This window comes from Symphalangus syndactylus, chromosome 13, assembly GCF_028878055.3.
Source record: "Symphalangus syndactylus isolate Jambi chromosome 13, NHGRI_mSymSyn1-v2.1_pri, whole genome shotgun sequence".
Lineage (NCBI taxonomy): Eukaryota > Metazoa > Chordata > Mammalia > Primates > Hylobatidae > Symphalangus > Symphalangus syndactylus.
This window is the reverse complement of record NC_072435.2, coordinates 37227245-37246736: the sequence shown is the minus strand read 5'-3', so window position 1 is coordinate 37246736 and position 19492 is coordinate 37227245. Positions and strand designations below refer to the sequence as shown.

General features: G+C 52.1%; 1 protein-coding gene across 21 annotated transcripts in view; it reads right to left on the bottom strand.

Moving 5' to 3' along the window:
• The window catches only part of SMARCA4 (SWI/SNF related, matrix associated, actin dependent regulator of chromatin, subfamily a, member 4), a 106060-nt gene that overhangs the window by 10006 nt on the left and 76562 nt on the right, over positions 1-19492 (bottom strand). For 8 of the 21 annotated variants that reach the window (XM_055238471.2, XM_055238472.2, XM_055238469.2 and 5 more), the window contains 6 exons: positions 18425-18652; positions 18075-18173; positions 17740-17817; positions 16807-17025; positions 12409-12504; positions 10609-10919 (listed from right to left, as the gene is read on the bottom strand). In XM_055238471.2, coding sequence (XP_055094446.1) covers positions 10609-10919; positions 12409-12504; positions 16807-17025; positions 17740-17817; positions 18075-18173; positions 18425-18652 — 1031 coding nt within the window. The remainder of the gene's footprint in view (positions 1-10608; positions 10920-12408; positions 12505-16806; positions 17026-17739; positions 17818-18074; positions 18174-18424; positions 18653-19492) is intronic. The other 13 variants (XM_055238479.2, XM_055238478.2, XM_063615974.1 and 10 more) reach the window with 7 other exon arrangements.

Genomic DNA, 19492 nt, shown 5'->3' with positions numbered 1-19492 from the left:
TCATTCTTCTAAACCAGTTGCCTTGTTTATTTGTGTTGTGTAAAGGTCTCTATCACTGAGGGGGAGACCTGGGGGTAGGGCCGGACTCACAAACAGAGGACGGGGAGCTTCTTCCAGCAAATCCTGGGGCAGGCGCAGAACCCCAGTGCAGCTCCACAGGGAACCCGACCGCAGGCTGCGCGGGCGACTCCATTCATGACTTTTGGGCCCCCTGAGCCCTCTGCCATGGTTATGTTGGACCCAGTGCCCTGCACCTAGCCTGTGCCCATAAGTGGGCATGCCTGGGGCTCACCTGCTCAGTGCCCTCATCCAGCCAGTGCCTGCACAGCACCAGGGTCCGGGCTATGTGCCAAGCAGACCATAGACCTGGAACCTCAGGCCAAGGGCCAGAGAGCCCTGAGGAGCCCCCTGTCCCCAAGGAATGGCTCCCACTCCTGCCCAGCCTCCACCTGCACCCTTCCCTCAGGGGCCCTGCTCTGGGGGCTTGGAGGAGTGTGGCAAACACTCTCAAGCCCTGGGATGACCTCTCCTGCAGAATGTTTCAGGCAGGCCGACAACCTGTTTCATTGCTTTTCTTGCACAAGGTACAACCACTCAATTCTGAAGAGCCAGGAGGGACAGTGCTTGTGGAAAGGCAAGGAAACAGTGCAGACAGGCCTTCAGCAGTAGCAGCCAGCCCCTGCCAGACCCAGGCCAAAGCTGTCACCACGAATTGGCAAGGCAGCAGCCCAGGCCCTGGGCTGGGGACCATCATCCCCTCCCACAGTGCACACGGTGCTGGCCTCTGGGCTGTGTGCCTGGCCATGTTATTTCAGTCAGGCCCCTGTGCTGCAGACGTGGAGACTGAGGCACAGAGACAGGTGTGGAGCGCAGATCTTCACTGCATTCAAGTCCTTCCTACAGTAACCACAGGGCTGCTGCCTCCAGGCAGTGCGGAGTGGGAATGGAACCCAGAGGGCCGGCCCGGTGGGGCCAGAGCTCTTGTGAGGCTTAGCTGCAGCAGCCTGGACCCGCCACCGTCTTTCCGAGCTGCCTGAGCACAGTCTGCAGCCACTGTGCCCCTCTAGCCCTGAAGCTGTGCACGTGTCTCCTGACCTCAGCACAAGCATCAAGTTCAAGTTCAACACCACTGTCTACCACATAGTCTTTTTTTTTTTTTTTTTTTTGAGATGTAGTCTCACCGTCACCCAGGCTGGAGTGCAGTGGTGCCATCTTGGCTCACCAAAACCTCCACCTCCTGGGTTCAAGCGATTCTCCTGCCTCAGCCTCCCGAGTAGCTGGGATCACAGGCGTGTGCCACCATGCCTGGCTAATTTTTGTATTTTAATAGAGACGGGGTTTTGCCACGTTGGCCAAGCTGTCCTCAAACTTCTGAGCTCAAGTGATCAGCCCGGCTTGGCCTCCCAAAGTGCTGGGATTACAGACGTGAGTGACTGAGCCCGGCCCGCATGGTCTTTATTGTAGCAGCATCTCTGCCCTATCACTGTCACAGGCAGGCTGGTGGCTGGTGGGCTGGTCTTCAGCAGGCTGCTGGCTGAGCCCACGTGGACCAGCAGATGCCCTTCTCTGGGCCCTTACCAAGTACACCAAGGGGGTGCCCCCTGACACACATGCGGCCTTGACACTTGGACACAGTGCCCCAAATGCCTCAGCCGCCAGCTTCCGACTGCTATAAAGAACCCAGGGAGGGAGGCAGAGGTTGCAGTGAGCCAAGACTGTGCCACTGCACTCCAGCCTGGGCTACGGAGCAAGACTCTGTCTCAGAAAAAAAAAAAAAGAACCCAAGGAAGGTATCAACTGGCAGTGCACAGCCCCACAAGCCCGAACCTGACCCAGAGCCACAGAGAACGTTTCTGCATGTTCTGATTTCAAAGTAAAATCTCCTACATGCAACTTAATTTCTTCATTCTGGTTTCGATTTCTGGCAGGTTCCTCAATGTGGTTTGAGATTTCAAACCACCAAGGAAAAACGCCCTTGGCTGAGGGCAGGTGTGTGGCCCAGGGCCCCTGTGAGGCCCCTGGTGCTGGCGCAGCCCCACTCAAGCCCCTAGACTCCCTCCAGCCTCTGCATGCACTGTGTCCTCTCTGCCTGGGACATTTGTCCCTCTCCTCCGAGTGGACACTGCTCACGCTTCCTGTTCTGCTTATGTGGCCCTTCCCACTGGAGCCACCACAAGCCCCTGGACAGCAGAGGCCAGCACTGCCCGCAAGGTACCACAGAACACTCCAGCTTGTTCCCACTGTGGCCCCTGAGCAGGAGGGGCATGTCACTGCACTCTGTGTACACAATGTAAAGGACCGTGGCTGTGACAGCTGGCAGTGCCACACTCCGGGGCCTTGGGAGGAGAGGCCTTGTGGCTGTGAATCTGAGTGCAGAGGAACAGAGTAAAAGCTTCCCAGGCAAGATTGTACACGTATGATGAGGTCAACACAGAGGTCACATCAAACACGATTCTGCTGGAATAAAACACAAACTAGGGGGCTGCAATTCTCTCCAACGATCAAAAGCAATATTCGAAAAGATTCCACCTGACAGTAAGGGCGTCCCTGCCTCTCCAAAAGGGTCTGGCCCCAACACAGCAGCAGGTGCCTCGCTGAACCACTTCTGTCCTCAGGTGTCGCCACCTAGATGGACCATGTGGCTCCCACCGGCAGTCATGGGCACACTCTCCAGCTCAGCGAGGCAGGCTCCTGACACCGAATCTAGAGGACAACATCCCGTGTTCACTCTTTGAATTATTAGAGCTCAGGTCTACACAGACACCAATCTCTTTACAGGCTTCACATTTAACTCAATTACAGAGCTGAACTAATTAGAGGGTTCTGGAAAGCAAACTAAAAAACAAAAATTCTGGCCAGGCGTGATGGTGGTGGGCACCTGTAATCCCAGCTACTTGGGAGGCTGAGGCAGGAGAATCGCTTGAACCTGGAAGGTGGAGGTTGCAGGGAGCTGAGATCGTGCCACGGCACTCCAGCCTGGGTGACAGAGTGAGACTCTGCCTCAAAAAAAAAAAAAAAAAAAAAAAAAGCCGGGCGCGGTGGCTCACGCTTGTAATCCCAGCACTTTGGGAGGCCGAGGCGGGCGGATCAGAAGGTCAGGAGATCGAGACCACGGTGAAACCCCGTCTCTACTAAAAATACAAAAAATTAGCCGGGCGTGGTGGCGGGCGCCTGTAGTCCCAGCTACTCGGAGAGGCTGAGGCAGGAGAATGGCGTGAACCCGGGAGGCGGAGCTTGCAGTGAGCTGAGATTGCGCCACTGCACTCCAGCCTGGGTGACAGAGCAAGACTCCATCTCAAAAAAAAAAAAAAAAAATCAAATTAAACAAAAAGAAGTTTTCTTTTCTTTTCTTGGAAAGGAGCAATTGAAAGTTGGAGACAAAAAAGTGAGCTGTTAGCTGTGTCTGACTTTATTCCATTCAAGCTCTTCTCAGCCTGGTGCAGCTGTGTGGGGCCAAGGAAGGGCCGAGTGACATGAGCACCACCTGCCACGCAGTCGGTGGCGTGGAAGCTTCTGGGGGTCTGAAAGATGTGTCATACAGAATGTAACTTCTAGCCAATGATGGGCAAATAATAATAATAATAATAATAAAGAATGTAACTTCGCCCCAAATGAGGTCTGGCTTTTGCCTAGGGCTCCTGGGAGGTGATCTCTGAGCCCTTAGAATGTCACATCTAATGGCTGTCTTTGTTTACGTGGGGTCTGGGACCAGTCCTACGTTGGGGCTTTGGGCTATATAGTTTCTGCTCAACCTGCAGAGGGACTGGAGATGGGGGTCAGCCACGTGGGTAGCCAGTTGTGTCTGTGACCAAGTCCCAATAAAAATGCTGGACACAGGGTGGGTGGCGGTGGCTCACGCCTGTAATCCCAACACTTCGGGAGGCTGAGGCAGGTGGATCACTTAAGGTCGGGAGTTCGAGACCAGCCTGGCCAACATGGTGAAACCCCATCTCTACTAAAAATACAAAAATTAGCCAGGTGTGGTGGTGCGAGCCTGTAATCCCAGCTGCTCAGGAGGCTGAGGCAGGAGAATCACTTCAACCCAGGAGGCAGAGGTTACAGTGAGCTGAGATTGTGCCACTGCACTCCAGCCTGAGTGACAGAGTGAGACTGCATCTCAAAAAAAAAAAAAAAAAAAAAAAAAACAACCTCTGGACACAGAGGCTTCTCTGGTTGGCAATGCTCTGTGTCAACATCACCAGGAACATCAGCGCTGTCTTCAACTCCACAGGGAGGAGACAAAGGAAAGCCCTGTGTCTGGAACCGTCCAGATCACCTCAAGTGATCCGCCCGCCTTGGCCCCCAAGAGGCCCCATACATCTCTTGCCTTGGTTGATTTTAATCTGTAGTCTTGCACTCTAATAAATCATAACTGCAAATGTAACAGTTGCTAGGGCTCAGGGGGTCCTAGAGAATGACAGCACTTGAGGGTGATCTTGTGGACTTTTCCCACCCTGTGGACCCTGAGGTTGTTTTCCCTCATAGCTTCAAATTTAGTTAAGAATATCAGAAATATCCATTAAGTACACCAATTTTGTATCCAAACATTATGTTTGAAATTTTTGCTAAATGGAGGCAGCTTTTCTTTTGCTTTTTTTTTTGCAACAGGGTCTCACTCTGTCACCCATGTTGGAGTGCAGTGATGTGATTATACCTCACTGTGGCCTTGACCTCTTGTGGTCCTCCTGCCTCAGCTTCCTGAATAGCTGAGACAACAGGCGTGCACCACCATGCCTGGCTAATTTTTGTATTTTTTGCATAGGCGGGGTCTCCCTATGTTGCTCAGGTTGGTCTCGTACTCCTGGTCTCAAGGGATCCACACGCCTCAGCCTTACAAAGTTCTGGGATTACAGGCGTGACCGCTACGCCCAGCTGAGGTAGCTTTTCAACGACTATCTTTCCTGAGTTGATGTGCCCTATGTGATGTTTTCCTGTGCAAATCACATTACAGTGAGTGGACAGACCCACGCCTGCTGTGCTTCCAGCACTCAGGAGGCTTTCTTTAATAGTCATCTTTGTTGTCCTACTTGTAATTCCAACATAGTTACTCCCAGTCTAATGGGCAACCCCCAGGTCTGTGAATCCATCCATTCCAGGAAGATGTGAGGTTAAATTGAAAACATAGATCAAATCCCCCACTGAGGCATCCTCCCACATGGACCCCAGGTAAGACAGGAGCATTGCTGTATGACTGAAATGTTGGTGTTCTCTTCAAAGCAGGTCTCAAAATCTCTACCAGAATCGAATGTCCTGAAACAGAACAGTTTTGATCAAGCAGTCATTTAGCAATAAGAGTTAGGATTTGGGGTTTTTTTTAATTTTTTTTTTTTTTTGAGACGGAGTCTCGCTCTGTCGCCCAGGCTGGAGTGCAGTGGCACAATCTCCGCTCACTGCAAGCTCCGCCTCCCAGGTTCATGCCATTCTCCTGCTTCAGCCTCCCGAGTAGCTGAGACTACAGGTGCCTGCCACCACGCCCAGCTAATTTTTTGTATTTTTAGTAGAGACGGGGTTTCACCATGTTAGCCAGGATGGTCTCGATCTCCTGGCCTCGTGATCCGCTCGCCTCGGCCTCCCAAAGTGCTGGGATTACAGACGTGAGCCACCACACCTGGCCTTTTTTTTTTTTTTTTTAATAGAGACAGAGTCTCACTATGTTGGCCAGGGTCATCTGAACTCCTGGGCTCAAGTGATCCTCTGCCTCAGCCTCCCAAAGTGTTGGGATTACAGGTGTGAGCCACCGTGCCCAGCCTGTATTGCTGTGGCTTTTTTGGGACAGGGTGTCACTCCCATTGCCCAGGCTGGAGTACAGTGGCACGATCATGGCACACTGCAGCCTCAACTTCCCGAGCTTAGGTGATCCTCCTACCTAAGCCTCTCAAGTAGCTGTGACTATAGGCACGCACCACCATGCATGGCTAAGTTTTGTATTTTTTGTAGAGATGGTGTTTCACCACATTGCCCAGATTGGTCTTGAACCCCTGGGCTCAAGAGATCCACCGACCTCAGCCTTCCAAAGTGCTGGGATTATAGGCATGAGCCACTGTGCCCGGCCGAAAGTTTTAATTTATTCTATCATTTATCATCAAACCTTACAAAGGCTACAAGACTGACTAGAGCAGCTGGGTGAGCCATTTCCTCTTTTGTCAGATGATGTACAACTAAATATGACCCTAAAGGGCTCTTTCTGTGAGTCTAAAACTAAAAAAAGAATGGACTAACACTGGACATACTTTTTGTCTGAAAATATTCAGGGTCTTAATAAGTTGAGCATGCTGTTTCTGTCTTTTTAAAAACCAAGGTGTAATGGAATACAGAGAAGTGTACATATCTCATGTGTACACCTTGGTGAATGTACACATCATATACACATCCAGATCTACAGAGAGAATATCCCCAGTATCCTAGAAGGCTCATCGTGTGGCTTTCTTGCTATTCCCTCTCTCAAGGTAAGCACTGCTTGGCAGCCATTACTGTGGATCAGCTTCTGACCCTCACAGAACTGGAGGCACACAGTAGGCCCTCTTTTTTTTTTTTTTTGAGACAGAGTCTCGCTCTGTCGCCTAGGCTGGAGTGCCATGGCACGGTCTCGGCTCACTGCAAGCTCCGCCTCCCGGGTTCGTACCATTCTCCTGCCTCAGCCTCCCGAGTAGCTGGGACTACAGGTGCCCGCCACCACACCTGGCTAATTATATATCTATATCTATATAGATATATATATATATATATATATTTTTTTTTTGAGACGGAGTCTTGCTTTTTTCACCCAGGCTGGAGTGCAGTGGCTCAATCTCGGCTCACTGCAAGCTCCGCCTCCTGGGTTCACGCCATTCTCCTGCCTCAGCCTCTCCGAGTAGCTGGGACTACAGGCGTTCGCCACCACGCCCGGCTAATTTTTTGTATTTTTAGTAGAGACGGGGTTTCACCGTGGTCTCGATCTCCTGACCTCCTGATCCGCCCGCCTCGGCCTCCCAAAGTGCTGGGATTACAAGCGTGAGCCACCGCGCCCGGCCAATTTTTTATATTTTTAGTAGAGACGGGGTTTCACCGTATTAGCCAGGAGGGTCTCGATCTCCTGACCTCGTGATCTGCCCACCTCAGCCTCCCAAAGTGCTGGGATTACAGGCGTGAGCCAGTGTGCCCAGACAGTAGGCCCTTTTTAGTGTCTGGCTTCTTTCACTCAACAAAATGTAAGCTTCTTCCAGGTAGCAGTACTATGTCTGTTTTCACAGCTATTTGGGGCCCTGTACAATTAGGCCCCCACTGATCTGTGCCCCTGTAGATGGACACTGGGCTGATTCCTGTTTTGGGAGATTATGACCAAAGTGGGTATGGACACGCCTGTCCGTGTGGACAGATGCACTCAGCTCTCCTGGGTAGAACGAGGGCTGCAGGCTGCTGGGTCAGAGGGTATGTACAGGCTGAGCCTCAGAAAATACTGTCTTCTGCAGTTCCATGGTTAAAAACAAACAAAGCAAAACAGAAGAGATTGCCAAAGAGCTGCATACTCCTACACGCAGGGTGTGAGGCCAGACTGCTTCAGACTTGCCAGCACTGACGGGCATTTGGCCATTGTGGGGCGGGTGCTGGCGCAAGTCACTCTGGTTTTAACAAGCATTTTCTTGAAGTCGTGATGCTAATGCAATGATATGAGCACCTTTTCCCACACTGATTAGTCCTGGGATGTCCTGTGTAAGGAGGCGTCTGTTCCCGGCTCTTGCCCAGCTTTAAATTGTGTTGTCTTTTCCTAATCTATGAGGAGTTTTCACTGTCTCCATCAGCATGTCCATTAATAAACAGATGTTATTAATTTTAGTGAGGTCTAATTTCTCAATTGTTTGTGATTAGTGGCTTTTGGCTCCCGTGGAAGAAACCGATGCCTACTCATGAAGATTTTCTCCCGTGCTTTCTTCTAGAACTTTGTTTTACCTTTCACGTTCTTACATCCACCATCCATGTCACGTGGATCCAAGTGCATGGTGTGTGTGTGTGTGTGGGGGTGGTCAGGGCTCATCCTCTCTACGTGGATACCCAGGAGACCAGCATGATGGAGACGCCCGTGCTTTCCCCACTGCGCTTCAAGGGTCTTCTTCAGGTTGGTAAAGTTAAGTTTCCCTTGCAAGAATATCATTTGAAATAAAACATGGGGAGGGTCTGTCATTGTCATTAGATTTTTGCAAATTCCATTTTTTTGTTTTTGTTTTTCAGATATTGTCTCACTCTGTCACCCAGGCTGGAGTGCAATGGTGCAATCTCGGCTCACTGCACACTCTGCCTTCTGGGTTCAAGCGATTCTCGCGCCCAGCCTCCCGAGTGGCTGGAACCACAAGCACACATCACCACGCCAGGTTAATTTCTTTTTTTATATTTTTTTAGAGATGGGGTTTCGCCATGTTGGCCAGACTGGTCTCAAACTCCTAACCTCAAGTGATCCGCCTGCCTCAGCCTCCCAAAGTGCTGGGATTACATGAGCCACTATACCTGGCCCATATTTTAAATAAGTATTCTGTATTTATTTTATAAGAGACAGGCTGGAGTGCAGCTGTGTGATCACGGCTCACTGTAGCCTGGACCTGCTGTACTCAAGTGATCCTCCCACCTCAGCTTCCCGAATAGTGGGGACCCCAGGCGTGTGCCACTGCCCGCAGCTGTATCCCACACTTAAGTAACTTAAGTCCTCCACTTGCTTTCCTCTTTGAGGACTTAGCCTTGGAGTTAGGTTTGTGAATTAGAGTCAATATATTTTTTTCTCAATACTGATAACACATGACATTTTCAGATCTGGCATTGAACTTGAATATGTCTCCTTTCCTTCATCATCTGTTTCTCTTCCAATAATAAAAGAACCCTTTTTTTTTTTTCTTTTTTTCGAGATGGAGTCTTGCTCTGTCCCCCAGGCTGGAGTGCACTGATGTGATCTTGGGTCACTGCAACCGCCGCCTCCCAGCTTCAAGAGATTCTCCTACCTCAGCCTCCCGAGTAGCTGGGATTACAGGCGTGCACCACTCGGCTCGGCTAATTTTTGTAGTTTTAGTAGAGAGGGGGTTTCGCCATATTGGCCAGGCTGGTTTCAAACTCCTGACCTCAAGTGATCCGCCCGCCTCGGCCTCCCAAAGTGCTGGGATTACAGGTGTGAGCCACCGCGCCCAGCTAAAAGAACCTTTTTAAGCAGTATTTTGTTTTTGGAGTTGGCGTCTTGCTCTGTCACCCAAGGCTGGAGTGCAGTGGTGCAATCTTGGTCCATAGCAACCTCCACTTCCTGGGTTCAAGTGATTCTCCTGTCTCAGCCTCCCAAACAGCTAGGATTACAGGCATGTGCCACCAAACCCAGGTAATTGTTTTTGTATTTTCAGTAAAGATGGGTTTTCACCATGTTGTCCATGCTGGTCTCAAACTCCTGACCTCAAGTGATCCTCCCACCTCAGCCTCTCAAAGTGCTGGGTTGACAGGTGTGGACCACCACGGCTGGCCTTGCGCGGTAATTTTGATCCATTAATTTAGGCACTAAAATTGTTACCATCCTCTAACTTCACACTTGGTAAGATTCTCTCCAAACCATGCATGTGGGCTCCCTTCACTTTCCCCTCCAACAGATAAAATTCCTCCGCGCTCTGCTTCATGACTAACAGCAAACTGTTATTTAAAATCAAACAGTACAACCCTCCCATTATGGGGACAGCCGTACTGGCCAGTGTGTACCAGGAAGTGAAATAAGACCTTGGAGAGTGGAAGACTGGGTGAGTCCTTGGCCAGGCATGGGCCTTACACCCCTTGCTGGCTCCTGCCCAGCTCTATGACCTGCCCTGGGCTGGCAGAAGGTGCACATCCCTCCCTGGGGAGTTGCTGAGAACATTCCCTTCTTCTTATTTAAACGGTACTCACATAGAGTCGCTCACGGAAAAGGATATTAATAAATGAAAAATACATAAATGGCACTCATGATCCACCAACACGTTATGATCCACCGCTGGGCCGTGGCCACAGCTGGAACCGCATGCTGCCTCGTATATAGGACATGTCTGTGAGGACAGCAATCTCCAGGCTTGGAGCAGAGCCTGGCAGAGAGCAGGAGTGTGGCCACCATCTCACCAACACAGAGATGGCACGGGTAGCCTGGGAGGGTGCAAGGACAGGAGAGGGCTGCCACTTTCTCTGCTCCAGACATGCCAGCCTCTTGTCCTCGTCCTCCTGGCCACATGGGCAGCACCCATTACTGCCATATAACCCCTCATCCCACCTCGTCCCTTGAGGCCACCGGGCCACAGCTTTGGCAGAGCCTCTCCTCCTGCTGTGGCCTCTGCTGGTGCACTCTCCCCAACCTCCCCTCTCTCAAGGCTCTGCTGCAATGTCCCCTTCCCCGAGACCCGCACCCCTGCCTCTCCTCTCGACGACGTGTGACATTCCCTCTCATCACGGCAGATACACGTGTGCTTCCCTGTTCCAGAAAGCATGTTCCTCAGGGCCAGGCTCAAAGACACAGATATTCAGTCAGTATTTTGGATGAGTGAAAGAGGGAGCAGCCCAAGCCTGAGTGTGCAGTCAGAGTGCAGACACCAGGCCTGCTCCCACACGGACCCCCGCAGCCCCCGCCCTCCCCGCCTCCTCGCTTACCTGTCCTTGTACTTGATCACGGCATCCACAATCTTCTTCATCTTCTTGGTGAGGTTGGGCGGATTTGGGGAGAGCTTCTCGGCAGGCGGCCGCCCGCGCTTCTTCTGCTTCTTGCTCTCGTCGTCCTTGTCGCGGCTGCGGGTGCTGGTGGTCGGGGTGGAGGAGCCGGCGTCGCTGTCTCGCTTGCGCTTCCGTGACGATTTCTTCTGCCGGACCTCCTCTTCGATCTCCTCCAGCGTGCCCTCCTCGATGGCCTTCAGGGTCAATAGTAGTAAAATAGGACAGCCAGCACCCAGGTCGACAAGCAGAGGCTGCGATGCAATCCCAGGGGCCGGGCTGGGACACGGAGGAGGGCCCCCGCACCCGCTCTCCCTCTAGCTTGACTGGCTCGGGCATAACACACACTGGGACTCTCAAGGGGTGCCTGGGCTGCAGTGAAAGACCAGCACTGCCCCCAGCAGGCACCCCACCCAAGCTTGTCCTTAAAACACTAATGTTTGAATTTCTTGACCAAAAAAAAAAGAACTATCTTCTCTGTACAGAGAAGAACGTGCTCCTGAAATCCCTTCACCTGAAGGTGATGTTGACACCTCTGTTCCACACTCTCCTCATCTATTTCTTTTATTTACTTAGCTGGTCTTGAACTCCTGGTCTCAAGCAATGCTCCCATCTTAGCCTCCCAAAGTGCTAGGATTCCAGATGTAAGCCACTGTGCCTGGCCTCCATCTATTTCTTCTTTTTAAGATTTTTTTTTTTTTTGGAGACGGAGTCTTACTCCGTCACCAGGCTGGAGTGCAGTGGCATGATCTTGGCTCACTGCAACCTCCACCTCCCGGGTTCAAGCAACTCTCCTGCCTCAGCCTCCTGAGTAGCTGGAATTACAGGCGCACACCACCACACCCAGCTAATTTTTGTATTTTTAGTAGAGACAGGGTTTCACCATATTGGCCAGGATGGTCTCAAACTCTTGACCTTGTGATCTGCCCGCCTCGGCCTCCCAAAGTGCTAGGATTACAGATGTGAGCCACCACATCTGGCCTTTTTAAGACATTTTAAAAATTATTTTTATTTTTATTTTTTTGAGATGGAGTTTCGCTCTTGTCACCAAGGTTGGAGTGCAGTGGTGCAATCTCAGCTCACTGCAATCTCCGCCTCCTGGGTTGAAGCGATTCTCCTGCTTCAGCCTCCCAAGTATCTGGGATTACAGGTACGTGCCAGCACACCTGGCTAATTTTTGTATTAAAAATTATTTTTAAATTTTCTTTTTTGTTGTTGAGACGCAGTCTCGCTCTGTCACCAGGCTGGAGTGCAGTGCTGCAATCTCAGCTCACTGCAAACTCCACCTTCCTGGTTCAAGCGATTCTCCTCCCTCACCCTCCTGAGTAGCTGGGACTACGGGCGCCCACCACCACGTCCAGCTAATTTTGGTATTTTTAGTAGAGACAGAGTTTCACCATGTTGGCCAGGATGGTCTTGATCTCTTAACCTCGTGATCCGCCCACCTCGGCCTCCCAAAGTGCTGGGATTACAGGCGTGAGCCACTTCGCTCAGCCGATTTTTAAATTTTCTTAGACATGGGGTCTTGCTACATTGCCCTGGTTGGACTTGAACTCCTGGGCTCAAGTGATCTTCCCATCTTAGCCTCCTGAGTAGCTGGGCATTTAAAAACATATGTTATAAATCATATATAACATAAAATTTACCAAGGCAGCCATGTTTTAGTACACAGTTCAGGGGCATTAGGCGCGTCCCCAGTGTTGTGCAGCCCTCAGCGCCACCCACCTCCAGAACTCTCCCCACCTTTGACGCACGTGTGCAGAACTGAAGGCCACGCTGGAATTGTAGCCCACGTGCCACACTGCTGGCTGTGTCATGGATATCTTTTCCTGTAATTTTCTACAACAAAATTTTTTAATGTCTGTTTAGTGTTTCAGTGCACAACGTGCCCTAATTTAGCCTCCCCTTGTTCTTGGGCATTTAGGTCATTTCCGTTTTTTCTGAGACAGGGTCTCATTCTGTCGCCCAGGCTGGAGTGCAGTGGCGCAATCTTGGCTCACTACAAACTCCAACTCCTACGTTCCAGTGATTCTCCTGACTCAGCCTCCTGAGTAGCTGGGATGACAGGCACCCACCACCACGCCCGGCTAATTTTTGTATTTTTAGTAGAAATGGGTTTTTGCCATGTTGGCCAGGCTGGTCTTGAGCTCCTGACCTCAGGTGATCCGCCCACCTCGGCCTCCCAAAGTGCTTGGGATTACAGGCATGTGTCACTGTGCCTGGCAGTTTTTTTTTTTTAAATAGAGATAAAAGTCTTGCTATTTTGGCCAGACTGGTCTCAAAATCCTGAGCTGAAATGATCCTCCCGTTTTGGCTTCTCCAAGTACTGGGATTACAGGCATGAGCTGCCAGGTCTGACCACCCTTTTTTATTGTTGTTGCTATTTTAAATAATGCTATTGACAACTGACATTGTTTAAGACAGATTCCTCATGGTAAAACTGCTGAGAAGGACATGAATATGAACAATATTAAGAGAATCCCCAGGTATTAATTTTCAATGGTACTAATAACTTATCCGAATGGTAAAAAATGCAGCCAGGGGAGCCAGGTGTCCAGGGAATCTGAGGCTGTGCCAGTAGAGCTAGGCACTGTGCCTGGCGCTGAGGACAGAGCAGTGACTTGAACCAGCCAGGGCCCTTTCCCCTACCCTTGGAAGGGAGATGGTGATCAGACGGCAACATCCCACAAGTGGGGTGACAAACGTGTCAGGTGCCAGGAAGGAGGGAAGAGAGAGACACCAGAACGATGGAGCAGACATGTCTTAGAGAAGATGGGAAGCTGAGAGCCTGAGGGGCCCAGGAGGACGGAAGGCGTCTGGGCCAAAGGAGTTGCATGGAGGGCACAGCAGGCAGGAGGCACCGGGAGAAGGCCCTCTGCAGACCCAGGGCGGAGTGGCGGGTGCCCCCCAGACTCATATCTACCTGGAACCTTGGAATGGGACCTTCTTTGCAAATGAGGTCTTTACTTTTGGGATTAAGTTTTAAAAAATGTTCTTAAAAGACACAGAAGGGGACACAGAGGAGAAGTCCCCATGAAGACAGAGGCAGAGATAGCGTGATGCTGCCCCAAGCCAGGAGGCTTCTGGAACCATCAGAAGCTGGAAAAGCCAAGGAAGGGTCCTCCCCTAGGGCCTCGAAGGGAACACAGCCCTGTCCACACCGTGGATTCAGACTTCTGACCCAGAATGCAGAGAAAATAGTTCTGTTGCTTTAGGCTGCCACAGTCATGGCCATGTCCGATGGCGGCCATAGGGGCATTTTGAAGGCTTTGAGTTCACTTGGCAACAGATGGCTGCCAGAAAAGTGGTGCCAATTCCACGGCCACCAGTAGCGGGGAGAGTGTGTTTTGTATAATATTTTTCACAACTGTGAATTTGAATATAATGTGTAATAAGATGGGCTCAATGGGAAAAAATACTCTCTTCAACAAATGCTGCTGGGACAACTGGATTCCCACAGCTGGATGGATGAAGATGGACCCCTACCTCACATCACATATAAAATTTAACTCAAAATGGATCTTACATGGATCTGCATGGAAGAGCTCCAACTATAACCCTCCTAGAAGAAAAGACAGGGGCAAGTCTTCGTGACCTTGGATATGGCAATGGTTTCTTAGATACAACACCAAGGCACAGGTGAAAAAGAAAAATCGACTGTAAGTACAATGAAACACTTCTGTGCTTCAACGGATATCAAGGAAGTGAAAAGAGAATGTGCAGAATGGAACAAAATACTTACAAATGATATCTGATATGGCACTTGTAAATAACTTACAATTCAATATTAAGATAAATATATTTTAAATTTGGGTAAAGGATGATGTGACTAGACATCTCTTTCTAGAGGATACACAAAGGGCCAACAAGCACACGAAAAGATACTCCACACCATTAGCCATCAGGGAAATGCAAATCCAAACCACACTCAGATGGCACTTCATACCTGCTGGGATGGCTAGAATCAGCGGGCAAGGGAACAGCAAGGGTTGCTGAGGATGTAGAGAAAGAGAAACCCTCATACACAGCTGGTGGGACTGTGAACTGGCGCAGCCAACGAGGAAACCAGGCTGGGGTCCCTCAAAAGGTTAAATAGAGAACTAACATTGGTCCGGCAACTCTACGCCTAGGCATGTATTAAAGAGAAATCAGAGCGCGTGCACACAAAAACATGTACGTGAATGTTCACAGTACTATTGCTTGTAATAGCCCGAAAGTGGATACAACCCAAGTGTCCATCAAGGATGGACAGAAAACCCAAATGTGACAAATCTGTATGAGGCACGATTATTTCACCATCAAAGAATGAAGCACACCTGCTGCATCATGGGTCAGTAGGTTACACTGCATGAAAAAACCCTGACACCAAAGCATCCCACGCTGTAGGACTCCACTGAAAGGAAACGCCCAGAACAGGCAAAACTATATGGACAGAAAGTACATCAGTGGTTGCCTGGGGCTGGGGAGAATCCATGAATTAATAGGAATGGCAAATCGGGGCAGGGCTTCTTTTGGGGACGATGAGAATGTTTTAAAATGGACTGTGGTGATAGATGCACAACTCTTGGATACACTGAAGATGATTGTATCATATACCCCAAAAGGGTGAACTGTATGGTATGTAAATTACACCTAGAAAAAAATGTACATAGAGCAGCCACATATGAACTGATCTTAAATTTAAAAGGTACTCACTGCCTCAAATATGCAAGGCTGAGCTGGGCACTGTGGCTCATGCCCGTGATCCCAGCTACTCTGGAGGCCGAGGTGGGTGGATTGCTTGAGCCCAGGAGTTTGAGACCAGCCTGGGTGACACAGTGAGACCCCCACTTTACAAAAAATTTAAAATTAGCCAGGCGTGTTGGTGTGTACCTGTAGTGCTAGCTACTCAGGAGGCTGAGGTGTGAGGATCACTTGAGCCCCCCAGGAACTGGAGGCCAGCCTGGTAACATAGCAAGACTTTGTCTCTGTTAAAAAAGAAAAAAATGCAGGGCTGGTGACACTCATACAGCAGCCAAACAGCTCTGCTGTCACACAGGTCTGTGGCAGGGCTCACACTCTGTCTTTTCAGGGTTTCTCTTCTGGGTCCTGGAGCGCTCTGCTTGGGAGGCTGGCTGGGGAACAGGATGGCCTGTCTGTCACCTGGGCTCCTGGTGTGTTTCAACAGCGCCCTCTGGTGCACAGCTTGGCAGGCAAGCTCATGAGTCTGGGCTGCTGAGGTCCCAGGAGGGGACTGGGGCTGTTTGGCCACATGGGCTAGGCCACATGGCTCTTTGCTGGGTGTGGCACTTTGCACGGCATAGCCAAAAGCTGCCACCTGCCTTCTCGGAATTATTGCTTCAGGACATTTTTATGACACAACGTTAGGGATGGATTCTGAATCATCATCTCTATAACTCAGAGCCCCTGAGCTGGGAAGGGGTCTGATTTGTCACCGTAACCCCAGTGAGGACGTCAGTGCCAGGCACCTGTCACAGTGTGCCTTGGGCTGGGAAAGTTGGGTCCGGGAAAGCCCCAGGAGCACCGCACAACTGACTCAGACATCTGCAGCTGCTGTTGCAGGGCCAGGTGCCATCTGGTGAGAATGGGCCCTCACGTCAGCTCCACAAGCAGCTGCCAGCCCCGTGCAGCACCTGCCAGGTTCAGAGGCCCTTGGGGGCTTGCCCTCTCCTCCCTCCCCATGACTGAGTCTCCCCAGCTCATGGCGGGGACTTGCCCAAAGTGAGGCTGCCTGCAGCCAGCAGTGCAACGCTTTGCAGGGCGCCTCAACAGTCCATGATTCACCCTTGTGCCTCCCTCCTGGCAGGTACTGGGAAAGCCAGCAGTCCACTGAGATCAGCAACATGATTTTTAACCTCGGGAAGAGGTAAACCCTTGTACTTGAAAGACCAACCATAACCAGCAGCAGGTTTTGAGCTGCTCAGGAACCGTGGGTCCTTCTTGCATTCCGAGGCAGAGCCAGAAGGACCTGACCATCCCTGGCCCACATTGGAAGGCTCTTGGCTGTCCGCGGAGCCTGGCCAGGAGTGGCCCAAGGGAAGCGTTTTGGACCCAGGCCTGAGTCCTGGCGGCGGGCCCTCTGTCTCCCCAGCCCTGCCTGGCGCCGGCCTGCGGCGGCTGCCGAGCCTCTCCAGCATGTACCTTGAGCCACTGCTTCTCCGTCAGTGAGTCACTGTAGTCCACCTCCTTGCGGTGGCGGGAGCCACGGCCGAACATCTTCTCCTCCTCCTCCTCACAGGTCAGCCGCTCTACCTCCGCGTCATCCTTGATGATCCACGAGGGGAGCTCGTCCTCCTCCATGAGGCGCGGCTTCCGCTTGGGGTTACGGGCCTCCTCGCGCCTGCGGTCCAGGTCCATGCGCTGGTGGGCGGGGAGGCAAAGGGAGAGGCATCAGCACGCGGGCACCAGGGGCATGCTAGAGCCAGAACACCGAGGGTTCAGAAGGGCCTTTCTCTGCCCATGGGGCTGCACGCTGCTGCGAGAGTTAAACAGTAGCTCTTGATTTTTCAGTGGCTGACCTGGCCTGGCTATGTCAGACCCTGACTAGGGGCTCTGCCTCAGGAGGCAGAGGAAACTCGAAAAGATGGAAGGTTGCACAAGAGGGCTGCAGACCCCAGCAGGGGGGCAGTAGCTGCGCGGCCCAGCGTTGGTGGAGGCATGAGGTCTGCGGGCCAAGGGGCCCCTGCTTGGGTGGCTTATTTCCTGTTTCCCACCCAGGGGCAAGGGGGCTCTGCGACTGAAGTCCTGGTCAGTCTCTTGGCCTTGGATGGGGCAAACTCCCTCTGAAAGGGAGTGCACGAAGCCCCGGAGAGCCCGTTAGAAAACAGAGCTGGTGGGGCAGGTCTTGGGTCACATGCAGAATGGCTGGGTGTGCATCTCGCCCTCCGATGCCATGCTCAGGAGGCTGGGGGTGGAAGACGGGTCAGTCTGGAGGCGAGAGTGGGCTGCACTGTGAGCTGTCCCTGGCTCCCTGACCTGCTAGGGACACCACCATGGGCACTAGGACCTCTGCTTTGCTCCTGGTGGTGGCAGAGTGGGATGCCCGAACCGCCCCATCCAGCCTGCGGCGCTTACCATGAACAGATCAAACTCCTCCTCGTGCCGGGCGATCATCTGGTTGACGGTCTCGTCGTCAGGCACCTCGTCTTCCTCCTACAAGATTGCAAACTGTCAGTGCCGCTGCGGAGGGGCCGGGGTGGGCGGCGTCCGAGCTCAGAGGTGAGCGGCGGCGTCCGTGGGAATGAGCTGGTGGTCCCGGCACGGCTGCGGTGGATGGGGACCCACACGGCAGCGAAAGGCACACACACGCACACGCACACGCACGCTCCGTGGGACCAGGGCCCTTGCTGGCCGTCTCAGCCGAGAAGCCGAGGATTGAATGGGCATGGAGACTGAACTACCCCTCTCACCTTTAGAGGTGGCTCCTCCAAGTCGGGGTTGACGCCCGCTGGCGGAGGGGCAGTGTGGGCGAAGCTGGCACTGCCGCTGCCCGTGCTGCAGTGTCTGCTCTGTGGATAAATAGAGGACTTCAGTCTCCAGGGCTGTCAATCCGGCGTCTTTCACCAGCAGTTTAGAAAAAAAAAACCACTTCAAAGAAAAAGCAAGTACTCATCCTCTTTCCGTTCAGCCCACACTCCCTTTACTCCAAAGGGATGCAAAAAAAAATAAGAGTGCAAAAAAGGTAAAAAAACAAAAATGAAAGCCGCTCATGCGTCCACCATTCACGCTGGGGAGGGGTCGGGCCCGGCGCTGGGCTCACCTCGTCCTGCTCCTCGTGCTCCAGGATGGCCTGCAGGAAGGCGCGCCGCTCGTGGCTGGAGGACTTCTGGTCGAACATGCCGGCCTGGATCACCTTCTGGTCCACATTGAGCTTGTACTTGGCCGCAGCTAGGATCTTCTCCTCCACGCTGTTGACCGTGCAGAGGCGGAGCACACGCACCTCATTCTGCTGCCCGATGCGGTGGGCTCGGTCCTGCGCTTGCAGGTCCTGTGGGAAGAGGTGCCAGTCAGTCCCAAAGGAGCCCAGGAGGTCATAAAAGGGAAGGTGGCCTCTGACACTAGCTGGAGAGGTGTGGTGTGAGTGCCACCCTCAGCCTGACAATTCTGCCCAGCCTGACCTGCCGCCGCACGAAAACAGAGCTGGTGGAGCCTCGGCCGCCATGTGTCCCTGGGGGGAAGGGGGCTCTCATCACGTTCCTCCAGAAGTGCCACCTTCTACCTTACTGGGACCCCACAGATATTTGGGAAGAAAGCACCAACCCCCAGGGGATTATATTCTCAAGCAGCTCCCGTGGCAGCGGCATAGCTCCCCACAGCGTGGACTTGCACAGTTGAGCACCATTTACAGGATGGGGCCGAAGCCCGGCCGCGCTGTGGCAGTGCTTGGTTTGGCTGTGGGCCCTGCCACTCTCACAACGCACACAAAACTGGAACCAGGTCTCACCTCTGTGAGCCTCAAAACTCCCTCGGCTGACATGGGGCCCATCCCGTGGCTACTGCGTGGCTTGAATGAGTGAATAAGCACCAGGAGTGTGGCCCAGTGACTGGTGTAGTCAGCTCCCAACAATGAAGGTGCTGTGGCTGGACTTTTTTTTCTTTTTTTTTTTTTTGAGATGAAGTCTCGCTCTGTCGCCCAGGCTGGAGTGCAGTGGTGTGATCTCAGCTCACTGCAACCTCTGCCTCCCCAAGTTCAAGCAATTTTTCTGCCTCAGCTTCCTGAGTAGCTGGGGCTACAGGCATGCACCACTCTGCCTGGCTAATTTTTGTATTTTTAGTAAAGACAGGGTTTCACCATGTTGGCCAGGCTGGTCTCGAACTCCTGACCTCA